The sequence below is a fragment of the Sus scrofa genome, chromosome 9 (genome assembly GCF_054392235.1).
Source record: "Sus scrofa isolate SSC_HxYL_T2T_F1_AM1 chromosome 9, Sscrofa_HxYL_maternal_Yorkshire_Landrace_v2.0, whole genome shotgun sequence".
Classification (NCBI taxonomy): Eukaryota; Metazoa; Chordata; class Mammalia; order Artiodactyla; family Suidae; genus Sus; species Sus scrofa.
In genome coordinates, this window is record NC_139391.1 from 109,845,447 (window position 1) to 109,859,652 (window position 14,206).

Genomic DNA, 14,206 nt, shown 5'->3' on the forward strand with positions numbered 1-14,206 from the left:
ACTTTCTTTAAAATTTCAATGGGATAGTCCTATAATTAAGGACAACTTACAGAATAAACTAGGGCACTTCTTCCTCAATACAGATAAAGAGCAGGCACAACATTTTTGTTTGAATAGAAATGAAACAAAAACAAAAAACCAAACATAGCACTATGAGATGGAAGCACAAATTATGTATTAAACTACACATGCTTGAAAGCTACAGGTGTAAGATGCTAGACTTGGAAGGTTTCTGCACATGTATGATGTCACTAAAGACAGGAAGGAAGAAAACTCAGAAATGGGATCTGATACACAGAGAGCAAGAGAAAGCCTAGTGGCACAAAATTTATTTTAAACTACATTAACTTACTCATGAGTACAAAAGTAATAAAATGGTCACTATGCTGGAGAGAAGAAATTGAGTCAACACTATAAATCAACTGTACCCTAGTAAATTTTTAATTAAAGTTTTTTTTTAATTTCAAAAAAAAGAGGAAAATGGTTAATGCATACAGACGCAGCTATTTACCACTTCCAACCAACTCCTTTCATAGCAATTGTCAAGAGTATGACACTTGGGCCACTGAAAGCAGACACCCAGTGGAAAGGGACACTTACTTTTCGGCAAATCCCCAGTGCTGGAGGCTGAAACCGTCCTACTTCTGTCATGGGATGGGCTGCTTTCCTCCTGCTCGGTGAGTGGAGATCCCTCAGAAAGTGCAGAGCCACAAGCCACAGGTTCTAAAGGCCCAGAGAACAATGACGTGGAAAACTCTGGAAACTGTGACTCAGGAATTTTATGTCGTCCATTTGGCAATTCACCATTGAATTGTTCGTAGGAGCTGCTATATGTGTAATCACTCTCTGCGTTTGGCTCATCAAGGTTATATTCCTCAGGATTCGGGCAATCTTCCTCCTCTTCATCTTCATCATCCAGTTGTTGTTCGAGTAAAAATGGGCCATTCTCAATATGACCATTGGTTTTGGGTGATTCTATCCAAGTAGGGTCGATGTTTGCGAGTTCCTGTTCCACATCATCTTCATCCTTCTCTGTGTTTTCTTTCTCAGTGTCCTCTTTCTCTTCCTGGTCCTCAGCTTCACCTTAAAAAGTTAAAGGGTAAGAATCAGAACATGTCACTCTCCTAAACAGAGTGCACTCAGCACTTATCTCCTCCAGCAAGAGACACATCTGAATGTGCCAACTTCAGGTGCTACAGAGCAAACACCTCCTGGCTCTCAGGGAAAATCTTTAGGTTTTCTAAATCTTATTTTTTATTTATTAAATACCTGGCCTACACTTATGAGAAAAAGTCAGCAGCTCTTAGGCAAAATAAGTATATAAACAGAACTGTATTTTTATCTTCTTCAGAAAAGGTCTCAGAGTGCACTATTGTTAAAACTTAATTACAAGATGAAGAACAATCACTAGCATGATAAAGACATGAGTGATGTTCCTCAGAGGGTTTCCAGCTGGGTTATTATTTGTTTGTTTGTTTGTTTTGCTTTTTAAGGCCTCACCCGTGGCATATGGAGGTTCCCAGGCCAGGTATAATCGGAGCTACAGCTGCCGGCCTACACCACAGCCACAGCAATGCCAGATCAGAGCCGAGTCTGCAACCTACACCACAGCTCACGGCAACACCGGATCCTTAACCCACTGAGAGAGAGGCCAGGGATCGAATCCGCATCCTCATGGATCCTAGTCGAGTTTGTTAACTGCTAAGCCACGGAGGGAACTCCACCTTGCTGTTTTTTAAAAAAATATTTAGAAATATTAACATATTCCTTGTATACATTTTACAAATCAAATACCAGCCAGTTCTCCCACGTCCTCCAATCAGGAGGTGAAGAGGGTTGTCCTCATGTCTGAAGCAGCAGCAGTGGCACTAAGTCACCCTATGTGTGACCTGGGGGGTCCCTGCTATTAGAGTTCCAGATTGCACTGACCGTTGTTATTCGAAGTCTCTCCCTCTGCTGCCTCCTCTATTTCTGCTGTTTTTAGTTTCACCTCTGGGTGATATTCATCATCTTGCTCATTGGAAGGTACAGAAGATGTGACGTTTTCTTCTATTATTTTCCTTTCAGCTTCTCGTTCCAATTCTTCTATTTCCTGCAGGCGCTTTTCCAATAACTCAGCCTGCCTTTTCTGCTTCTTTTTCAGCTTTTTCTTTTTGTTTTTAGATATTTTTCCTATCTACAACATGTTAAGAAAATACCACCGGTCAGTTTGCTTCTTTTTAAGGCACTATTCAATAGTGTAATTGTTGGAAGCATGACAAATACCAACACAGTCTGTTTTTTTCTCAGGCTGTATTCAATTAAAATCACATGCCCAGACGTGAGACCCACGGCATGTTTAGGGTTACCACAAAACCAGAAAAAAAGAAACAGTAAATCAAGTCACAGGACCACTACCTGCTCCTGTCCTTGGAGGGATACAGCTTAAACCCAACAAGTCTTTTTAAACTCAAGAAGAACTAAATATGCCCAGATACTCTTGCCTTTGAACAAGAAGCACTTCTTGCAAGTTTTACTTGCTCTGCCTGTCCACAAAGTAACAACATCGCCTCTCCCAACTTCCTCAACTGTCTGCCAAAAAAGAAATCTCTGCCAAAACAGGTGTACTTCATTCATTGTTGGTCAACAGCACTGTTTGTGTTTGGGTCTCACACAATGAGCTGCTATCAGCTGCCAAGACTGCAGGAACTATAAAAAATGAGCATACGGAGGGGAAAAAAGAAAAAGCCTCGGTTTCAGTCTGCCTCCAATCATGGCCATCTGACTTGGAAAGTACTGGCAATGAGAACCTCCAGTCTCTCACAGAATCAATCATCCAAACAAGCTGCTCAAGCCCCAGCAGAATTCTGGGGAAACAACTGCTCCCCAGGAGGCCAAATGGCATAATTCTTACAGTTCCCTCTGTACTGGAGCTTCCATTCCAAACTGAGGGCTGCTGGCAACTCTGAAGCTCCGTACATTTCCTTCCAAAGGCTTCTAGTTCATTAAAGTCTTAAAACTTTTAGGCGTCCCATCCACTCAAGATAGATGCACACCTCCCATGCAATACTACAATCAGGCCAGGTTTAGGTCTGCTGGGGTAGGATTTAATTCCAAACAGCTTGTTTCATTTGCATGCACTCAATATTTAACAGGACCACTTAGATAATACTTTCATATTTAATGACTGGCTGAAAAAAAAATTAGAACAGCAGCTTCAAAAAACAGGTAACTTGAAGGCAAATCAGAAACAAAATATTTTTGGAATAGCCACACTTAAAACTCTATCACCTCGCATTTTACCAGACTCTGCCAATAGCACTCCAGAAAGTAAATAAGGAAAACAAAGACAGAATTTGGGACAGCTCTAATTATCCCAACTCTAAAAATCACCTCACCACACCAAAGCATTAAAAGATACTCAGCATTTATATGCATGAGCATCTTTTACATTAATATATAACATCTGAAATTTTAAGAAAGGAACAAAAAATAGGTACACTCAATTTGCCCAAACAAGCCTTAAATGAAAAACTGTTGCAGAAAGTAACAAAAACTAATGTCACAATTTGAGAAGTAATTTGAGAAGTTCAAGAATGAACAGTGGCTTTTGACATGGAAGAGAAGGTAAGAATAAGTACTAAGTACTTACAGGTTTTTGCTGTGGAGCAGTACTCACTAAAACAAAACAAAAAAACAAAACAAAACAGATGTTTAGAAATACTTATCTTTATGTAGGTAATCTGAATTATAAAATGAAATAATTACTACCTTTTATGGTTATGTAACTTCGACAACTGTTAAATATTAGAGCCTTTTTTTTTTTTGTGGCTGTGCCCATGGGCATATGGAAGTTCTCGTACCAAGGATAGAACCCTTGCCATAGCAGCGACCCAATCCACTGTGGTGACAACATTGGATCCTTAACCCACTTGCACCACAAAGGAAATTCAAGCCATAGTTGTTCATAAGGAGTCATTTCTCTTATTCATCTAAAATTAAATTCCCATTCACTTAAAAAAGTCAATCCCAAAGCACTGACTGATAACTTAAGAAAATGGAGAAGAGTTCATAAATGTCACACAGTCATTCAACCAATTTGTTTCATAGACAATGAAATGAATTAACACATTTTAAAACAATTAATTTACTTATCTATGTTTCAAAACTATTTCACCAGTTTTAATAACTAAAGTAAATCAGATACTGCAACAAATATTCTAGAAATCATATGAGCTGACTTGGCCAGCATCAAAAGCCTGACAAAGACTACGGTTTCATGATCTAAAAAATAGCCCGTATACAGAAAACACAGTTCAGAGGCAGAGCATCTCCCAGAGATGCAACAGTCAGGAGGCTCAAGCCCTCCCATCCCCATGATGGCCTGACAACACACTAGGGAAGAGATGATGTGAACGAGGGCCAAAGCACTGTCCGCACTTCAATGCCACTGTTACACTCTGTGAAAACCAGAAATAAAACTGTATATGCCAATACTCGTCACTTGGTCTTCTTTTCCCACCCTGTGGTCTTCTGTATGTCTTTTTTTTTTTTTTGGTCTTTTTAGGGCCACACCCGAAGCATATGGAAGTTCCCAGGATAGGGGTCGAATTGCAGCTATAGCCCTGCAACTCCAGATCCAAGCTGTGTCTGTGACCTACATCACAGCTCATGGCAATGCTGGATCCTTAACCCACTGAGTGAGGCTAGAGATCAAACCTGCATCCTCATAGATACTAGTCAGATTCGTTTCCACCGTGCCACTATGGGAACTCTTGTATATAACTCTAAATCCACCAGTTAGACTCAGGTTGATGTAACTAGGCCTACTGGAGACAAGGAAGCATTCTGATGCCTGCAGGTTTGCTGGAGGAAATCTGTGTTACATGCTCCTCTACAGAGAAGTGGGCAACACAAGACAACATTCAAATGGAGATGAAGCAGCAGGTAAGAATTCATATGACCCCCCTTTTTTTTTCCTGCTTTTTAGGGCCACACCGCACCCTTGGCACATGGAAGCTCCCAGGTTAGGGGTTGAATCAGAGCTACAGCTGCCAGCCTACACCACAGCCACAGCAATGCTGGATCCTCAACCCACTGAGCGAGGCCAGAAATCAAACCCGCATCCTCATGGATACTGGTTGGATTTGTTTCTGTTGCGCCACAACAGAAACTTCTCAAATGACCTTTTAAAGGAGGGCAAAGTTCAGTAATTAAAATACGAATGCAAACTAACTGGGGCATCTTCCTTCTCAAGAAAAAAGGTCTAGTTATTTCTAGTCATCTGGCTCTTACATAAGCTCCTAATATGTACACATTTTAACTCAACTGCCTTTAATGTACAACTCTGCCAGCTCTCATGGACTCCAAGCAGACCAAAACAAACATGGCTCAGCCCCTCACCTGCAGACCCTGAAGGAGGAGGTGCACCCGCTTTCTGCCATTCAGTGGCCTCGGCTGCCATTCTTCTCACATATGCATCATCCACACACATCAAGATGTTTTCCGGCTTTATGTCTGTATGAATAATCTTGCACTTACTGTGTAGATAATCTAACCCCTGAAGCACCTGATCATATAAAATCAAGAGAGCAGAAGCGATATTAATACTTTTATTATTCAACATTTATTTGTATAAGAGTTAACATCATTATAAGCCACAAAATACAAAAGATGCATAGTTTCAGTGAAAAAAAAATCTCCCACTTCAGCCCCCATAGGAACCAGCTCTTTCCCAGAAGCAACCGATATTTATCATTCTGGAGATAATTATGCTCATGAAAGTAAATGCACCTAATACACAACACTTTTTAAAATAGTAACTTCAGTGAGATGTCATTTACCTGTCACACAATTCATCCTTGTAAGTTTACAACTCAGTGGTTTTTAGATGTGCAACCATCGCCACTATGTAAGTAAGAACATTTTCATCATGCAAAAAAGAAATACTGTACCCATTAGCAGTCACTCCCGATCTCCTCCTAACTCCCCCGGCTCTAAGCAGCCACTCATCTGCTTTGCTGGGTTGGACATCTTATATAAATGGAATGATAAAAGTAGTCTTTCATGACTAGCACAGTACCTTCAAGGTTTATCCATATGTAGCATGTATCAATACTTCATTTCTTTTAAATACCAAATAATGTTCCATGGAATATATACTACATTTTATTTAACCTTGAGGAGTACTTGGTGTTTAGGTTGTTTCCATTTTATGGCTACTATAAATAATATTACTATGAACACTGATATGCAAGTTTTTGTGTGGACATAAGGTTTTATTCTTCTTGGGCATGTGCCTAGGAGTGCAACTGCTGGGTCACACAGTAACCCTGTACTTTGCCTTTATGAAAACTGCCAAACTGTTCTATAATATGTCTGCACCATTTTACAACCCCATCAGCAATGTGCAAGGGTTCCAATTTCTTCATCATGCCAATACTTGTTATCTGTCTTATTTTAGTCACCCCAGTAGGTATGAGGTGTGTCTCTCAATGATCTGCATGCCCGTAAAGGCTAATGATATGGGTATTTTTCTTTGGGTACATTTTTAATATCGCAGGAGAAGAGGATTAATAGCCCTGGTATCCAGGCAATACTACAGTAATAAACTAAAAAAACTGCTGAACCAAGACATTCATATACTTATCAGATACACATACCACAAGCACACATGCGACATATATACATATCACAAAAATTACAGAGTGTGGTGACCTAAATGCAAGGCCAAAGTTTTTCTGTTTTTTGGAATTTCTATTAGAGGATATTTTTTTCTTTTTTTGCTTTTTAGGGCTGCGCCTGCAAAATATGGAAGTTCCCAGGCTAGAGGTCAAACTGGAGCTGCAGCTGCAGGCCTACACCACAGCCACAGCGACTCAGGACTTACACCACAGCTCATGGCAACACCTGAGCTTTAACCCAGGGATCGAACCCACGTCCTCATGGATACCAGTTAGGTTCGTTAAATGCTGAGCCACAATGGGCACTCCTATACTGTTTTAAATTATTCCAACTTAAATTTCAATTATCAAATATTAACCCAAAATGAAAACATAAGCATCTTTCAAAAATAAATCCTTCACTTCCATCTCATGCACAGGTTGCTCCTAACCTTCCACCTTAGTTCTTTCACAGTTCTTAGGTTGTTTTACTGTGTGTGAAGCCACTCAGGTAACAGGTAATGTGATCAGTATTCAAATGAGTTAAGATGAATTCAAATGACAATGAGGTACAGCATGTTTTCAGTAAGAATTTAAGGTTCCAGATTTTAATACTGCCCATTGCACTCGACTGGGTTAACCTTCCTCAGGAAGTACAGCTTATGTCTGACAATGAACACAAGGAAAAGACTACTACTACTGGGACAAATCAAGTAAGTTAATTAACATAAGCAAATTTTTATAGGAAAGAGTTAAGAGACAAACATGGAGCATTTTTTAAATCATGACCGTTGAGACTCAGACCACTCCTATATTACTGCTCAATCGCTCATTCTCTAGGCAAGGTATTTAAGCTGTCTGAACTTCCACTTTCATATTTATAAGGGGTGGGGGCAGGAGTTCCCGTTGTGCTCAGTGTAACGAACCCAAGTGGCATCCACGAGGATGTGGGTTTGATCCCTGGCCTCGCTCAGTGGGTTAAGGATCTGGTGTTGCCATGAGCTGTGATGCAGGTCACAGACATAGCTTGGATCCTGCATTGCTGTGGCTGTAGCATAGGCACGCAGCTGTAGCTCCGATTTGACCCCTACCCTATTATTTGCTGTGAGTGCAGCCCTAAAAAGACAAAAAGAAGAAAAGAGGGAACATATCTATTAGACAGAAATATGGTAAAAATTAGAAATAATTTATGGAAAACTCACAAACACAAGGTCTAGCTCACAGGAAGATCAAAGTAAATGGTATAACTGAACAAAGAAGCCTTGTATTAACAACGATTTAATAACCATAACTTTGTTAAGTCACTTATCAAACTTTTCTGGGTCTCATTTATCCCATCTGTAATATGAATGGGCTCTGATTCTTTCAATTCTGAACTAATATATATATATATATTTAAATCTTGAGCTATGTAAGAAGAATGGTTTCATTTTCAAAAATAGCATTTCTGTTCTCAAGCCGGAGAAGTTAGTTAAAGCAATTAAACATCTCAGAATCCAGAATCAAATAATAATAACGGGCAATCTTACAACTATTTATGCTGAACAATTATGATGGGGAAAAAACAAACAATGAATCAAGCTTCATGCTCTGTTGCCTCACCTGCCATATCACTGTATGTCTCTCTTGCCTAAAAAAGATAACTTAGCCTCATCAGCAGGAGACAGGAGAGGCTGCAGAGGTCCTTAGCTCTGATCTGCTCCACCATGAGACCTAAGATCAGTGTAACCATAGGCCAGAGCCAGGGCTGCATCCCACTCAAGAGCCAGATCACACCATGTGAAGTCAGACCTGCAGTCAGCAGCAATGCAAGCTTCAAGCAGAGCTCAGGGCTGGGAGCCAGGAGACCCAGTTCTGGTCCATGAACTGGCTATGGATGAGATCAAGTCCTTTCCTTCCGTGACCTCAAATTCAGCCATAAAATATAGAGCTTGGTCAAGATACTCTCTAGTGTTTCTTTCTAGACACCTATGAACCATGCCAGTGACCATCTATAACTGGTCTTAACAACACACACTGGCTCCTCTCCTCCTCGCTCACTAGAAATAGGTCTTCTTGCAAACATAAAAGGAGGAATACACTGGGAATAGTGCGAAAGCTTCTCTTGAGGGTATCTCCTTGGTCCTGCCCACCACCACCCGAGCTTCCCTGCAAATTCTAAACTGCACAGAGAAACAGAATGAGAGCAACTTCCCATCTTGTCTTCTGACTCTGGTCACAACCTGGGTACCTTCCTTCTCCTGCAGCTGAACAAAGGTCACAGGGGGAGGACACAGGGCCTGACCTATGGTGTGGATAAGGCCTCATAATGCAGCACCAAGAGAAATGCCACTGACAGCAGAGGGGCAGCCCTGGGCAGCAGCATCTCACTGAAACATGGATCCCTGCAGGTGCAGCAGGAAACAGCAGAGGGATCTCCTCAAGCTGAAAGCTTTCCACTGGGAAAGCTAAAGCTCCCATGGGATTTCTCTTCCTCATGAGAGCAGGCATGAGGTAAATGCTATAAGTTGCTCTGACAAGCATATGCCAGACTGATAGAGAAGTATAGGAAATGCCTGCCATAATACACACCCAAGCAAAAGCTTTCGTGGACCCTGTTCTCATCCATTCCATCCTGAAATCACCCTCTGCACTTTGTTCTAACTCTGACTAGTGAGAATTAATGAGAAAATTTAGCAGCTCTACTTCACTTCTAAATATAATCAGGATGAAAAATAAACAACTGCGCCCAGCACTGAGGCACCACAGAGTAAGTTGGGAAAGAGGCTTACTTCCCTTGAAAGAAGCGACTTTACTGAATTTGAGTTGATTCAACATTCTGAGAATTCGTTAGTACAGAATCATATGAATTGCACCACAATGATCAAATCCAAGAACATAAAAATATTTACCAAGTTAAAATCAATTTTCTGTTCCAAAACTGAACAATACTGGCTCAATCATAATGAACATAATGAATTCACTGAAAACTATGACCAGTGAAATAATTTTTTTTCTTTTATTTTTTAGGGCTGCACCCCTAAAAAATATGGAGGCATATGGAGGTTCCCAGGCTATGAATCAGAGCTGTAGCCGTCGGCCTACAACACAGCTCATGGCAATACCAGATCTTTAACCCACTGAGCAAGGCTAGGGATTGAACCCACATGCTCATGGATACTAGTCCGATTTGTTTCCGCTGCACCATGATGGGAATTCCCTCACCACAAATGATTTTGTCTACACTTAGTATTTATTTACCATTTAAATTATTTCACTGGGGAGTTCCCATCATGACACAGCAGAAATGAATCCAACTAGCAACCATGAGGTTGCAGGTTCAATCCTTGGCCTTGATCAGTGGGTTAAGGATCCAGCATTGCTGTGAGCCATGGCGTAGGTCACAGACACAGTTCGGATCTAGCATTGCTGTGCCTGTGGCATATGTAGGCCAACAGCTGTAGCTCCAATTTGATGCCTAGCCTGGGAGCCTCCATATGCCACAGGTGCAGCCCCCAAAACAAAACAAAACAAAAATCATTTGTGGTGACAGGTGAGTCAGCTGGTGGTGTGGGGCCCTGGTTCTAGGTATTACCTGCAGATTCGCCTGTCCCACAGAAAGTAGGTTTGAAAAAGCAAGATGTTTTAAAGTCCCTTAGCTTACATACTGCAGTACATATTACAAATTAAATAAGATCTAATGGCTATACTTTTAAACAACCTGTCAGCTGTACTATTAACACAAAAGAAAACCATTTACCACAGAGACATGAATGCACACTTTTCACAAGACACGCTGTAATTTTAAATGGTCCCAAATCTTCCTATATAGACATTTCACACTACCCTACAGCTGAAAGCATGGATACTGGATTACATCACCTGTATTCAAATCTTGCTTTCCCTGTGGAGCCTAGGGAAGATTTTTAACGCCTTCTTCAGAGTGGAGATAAGAACACACATGATCTGGGAGTTCCCACTGTGGCTCAGTGGTAACGAATCCGACCAGTATCCATAAGGACACAGGTTCGATCCCTGGTCTCGCTCAGTGGGTTAAGGATCCGGCATTGCTGTGAGCTATGGCGTAGGTCACAGACGTGGCTCAGATCTAACATTGCTATAGCTATGGTGTAGACTAAAGGCTAAAGCTCTGATTTGACCCCTATCCTGGGAACTTCCGTATACCACAGGTGCAGCCCTAAAAAAGAAAAGAAAAGAAGACCCCTGGTCTCATAAAGTTGTGGTGAGGACTGGATAGAGTAATTCAAAAATAGCACTTAAAACAGTGAATGCCTGAAAGAGGCACTGTATCAATATGTGTGACAGCCACAACGATAGAAAGAGTAATTATTTAAAAATCCAATGCTACATGCTATACTTGCACGTCATAGCAAAGTCACCAAAACCAAAGCTTTGCCTTACCAAGCTTCATTTAATGGCTAACAGCTACTTCTTTACAAGGTTTCTGGAAAGGATAATGAATTAAACCACAAAGGTTTTTTTTGTTGTTGTTTTGTTTTGTTTTATAGGGTCGCACTCGCGGCATATGGAGGTTCCCAGGCTAGGGGTCCAATCGGAGCTATAGCCGCCAGCCTACGTCAGAGCCACAGCAACTCGGGATTCAAGCCGCGTCTGCAACCTACACCACAGCTCACAGCAACGCCGGATCCTTAACCCACTGAGCAAGGCCAGGGATCGAACCCACAACCTCACGTAAATCATAAAGTTTTAAAAAGTAAAATATCCTTATTATTTATAACATCCTTTTGATTACATACGAAAGTAAAAGCCTTGTTTAAAGAGTTAGGAACATCATTTAAAAACACGATCACCTTAGGTATATCATGAACACACTACAAACAACAAATATGGTCAACACAGCGCCATTTCTTTTTTTTTGCCTTTATTTATTTATTTATTTTGGCTTTTTAGGGCCACACTTGCAGCACATGGAGGTTCCCAGGCTAGGGGTCTAATCAGAGCCAGAGCTGCTGGCCTACACCACAGCCACAGCAACGCAGGATCCAAGCCACATCTACAACCCACATCACAGCTCATGCAACACTGGATCCTTAACCCACAGGGCAAGGCCAAGGATCAAACCTGCATCCCCATGGATGCTGGTCAGATTCATTAATCGCTGAGCCGTGACTGGAACTCCACAGTGACTTTCTTCTTCTTTTGGTTTTAGAAATAAAAGATAGGCATAAAAATAGACTTCAATAAAGCTGATTTTAAAAGAAAAGAAATGTTTCCATTGTGGTGCAGCAGAAATGAATCCAACTAGTATCCATGAGGATAAGGGTTCAATCCCTGGCCTCGCTCAGTGGGGTGGGGATCTGGCATTATCATGAGCTATGGTATAGGTCGCAGATGTGGCTCAGAGTTGCTGTGGCTGTGGTGAAGGCCGGCAGCTGTTGCTCCAATTCAACCCCTAGCCTGGAAACTTCCATATGCTGTGCAAGCAGTCCTAAAAAGCAAAAAAAAAAAAATTTTTAAATAAAAGAAATGAAAGTTGGGGTAGGGGAGTGGGTGGCGACAGACTCCATGTCTGAGGCCAGAGAAGCAGCAGGGTAGAAGCAAGTGTCCTCACCATCACCAGAAGCCTCAGGTTGGCCCTTCCAGACTCTGTACAAGGTCACCACAGCTAAAGGAGGACAGCTAAGAACAGAGCAAAGGACTAATAAGAGTGCATAGGGAACCCTGGAAAAGTAATTGATTCAATTATGCCATGACTTTTTGAAAATAAGTGAGAATGTTTATCTAAGGGCTTGCCAAATCACAGAAAGGTCAGCCATTTAATAGAGTAAGAATGAGAGGAATATTTATTTCTTCTTTCATTTAAAACATTTCTTGACTGCCGACAACATGAAGGAAGCTACAAGGAGATGTGAAACCCACAGCATGTGACCTGTAACTCCAAGGCACTCACCATGTAGCTGGGGAGGCAATGAGGTTATTCCATGCTGGTAATGCTTTATCATCAGCCCCTCCACATTAATCTCCACAATAAAGCCACAAATCAAGTACTATTATCCCAATTTTACAAATCAGGAATCATGCTCACAGAAGCTAAGTAACTTGATCGTGGTCACAAAAATAGTAAATGCCAAGATTAGAATTTGAAATTAAATCTATTATTAAGGCATATACTCCTTACACAATCCTGTATTCCAGTTGTTCTCGGTGGAAGGAAACTTTGCCTCTTTGAGAATACTTCACAAAGTTCAGACATTTTTAACTGTCATAGTTGGGGTGGTGGTGGTGGTGGCGGCTGATACAGGCACCTAGTAGGCACAGAACAGCAATGCACCTCAACAATCTACAATGCACGGGACAGGTCCTTACAAGAAGGGATTATCCAGTCTAAAATGTCAATAGTGCGAGGGCTGGGAAACTTTGGCCCATACCAAAAGACCATGAAGTCATTTAAAAAAAGGACCAAATGTAGGCAGCAGGCATCCTGACAGGGGAAGAAATACCACTTTAAACTGGGGTAGTATGAGAAGTCTTTGTCACAGAAGTGGAATTTTGGTTGAGGCTTTATAAACACGGGTAGAAAATAAAGAATGGTATTACCTATAGCCTAAAAAAAAAAAAAAAAAAAGAAATGAATGAAACATGCGGAGTTTTAAAAATGGCAAAATGAGTATTTTCTCTGAAAAACTTATAAAACTAGTAAAAATTTAAGAATAAAAATCTTGGTAAAGCAGCATGTGTTTATAAATGCTAGGGACATGTCCATTCATAAGAAATTGGTAATTCTGGAAGTTCCCATAGTGGCCCAGTGGTTAATGGACCCGACTAGCATCCATGAGGACACAGGTTGGATCCCTGGCCTTGCTCAGTGGGTTAAGGATCTGGTGTTGCCGTGAGCTGTGGTATAGGTCTCAGAGTCAGCTCAGGTTGGATGTTGCTGTGGCTGTGGTGCAGGCCGGTAGCTGCAGCTCTCCAATTTGACCCCCAGCCTGGGAACTTTCATATGCCTCAGGTGCAGCCCTAAAAAGCAAAAAATAAGAAAAACGAAAAGAAACGAAACAAAAGAAAAGAAATTGGTAACCTGGTTGACTCCAGAAGGGAAACTGTGCGCCTGAAGGACACAAGTGTCTTACCTATTTAAAAGATTAATTGATTGGGAAGAAATTTACCTGCCAGGAGCTGAATCATGTTTTGTAAGGCGAAATGTGGGCTTTCACCAGATGGTAGAAGACCTTAAATAGGTTCACAAGAAGAATAGTGGTTTAACTTTTACTGGACATAAGCTGAGTCTAAGTCCAAAGATTACATACTGCTGGGGAAAATGTAAATGCATGCACTTCAAAGCCTATCTGGTTTGATTTCTGCTCCACCATATACACCTTTAAAGATATTTTTTGTCTTTGTTGTTTTTTTTTAAGGGCCACACCCATGGCATATGGAAGTTCCCAGGTGACCTGTCAAAACAGAGTTGCAGCTGCCAGCCTACATCACAACCACAGCAATGCCAGATCCTTAACCTACTGAGCAAGGCCAAGGATCAAACCTGTGTCCCCATGGATATTAGTCAGGTTCGTTACTGCTAAGCCAAGACAGGAACTCCTTAAGTT

At 41.2% G+C, this 14,206-nt stretch overlaps 2 protein-coding genes across 15 annotated transcripts in view; both read right to left on the bottom strand.

The window, feature by feature from the left end:
* ORC5 (origin recognition complex subunit 5) overlaps positions 1-14,206 on the bottom strand; it is a 1,223,002-nt gene that overhangs the window by 1,040,152 nt on the left and 168,644 nt on the right. The window lies entirely within an intron of this gene.
* The window catches only part of SRPK2 (SRSF protein kinase 2), a 265,786-nt gene that overhangs the window by 25,714 nt on the left and 225,866 nt on the right, over positions 1-14,206 (bottom strand). For all 14 annotated transcript variants that reach the window (XM_084977435.1, XM_084977433.1, XM_021102580.2 and 11 more), the window contains 4 exons: positions 5,383-5,548; positions 3,632-3,657; positions 1,930-2,176; positions 601-1,083 (listed from right to left, as the gene is read on the bottom strand). In XM_084977435.1, the coding sequence (XP_084833561.1) occupies positions 601-1,083; positions 1,930-2,176; positions 3,632-3,657; positions 5,383-5,548 (922 nt within the window). The remainder of the gene's footprint in view (positions 1-600; positions 1,084-1,929; positions 2,177-3,631; positions 3,658-5,382; positions 5,549-14,206) is intronic.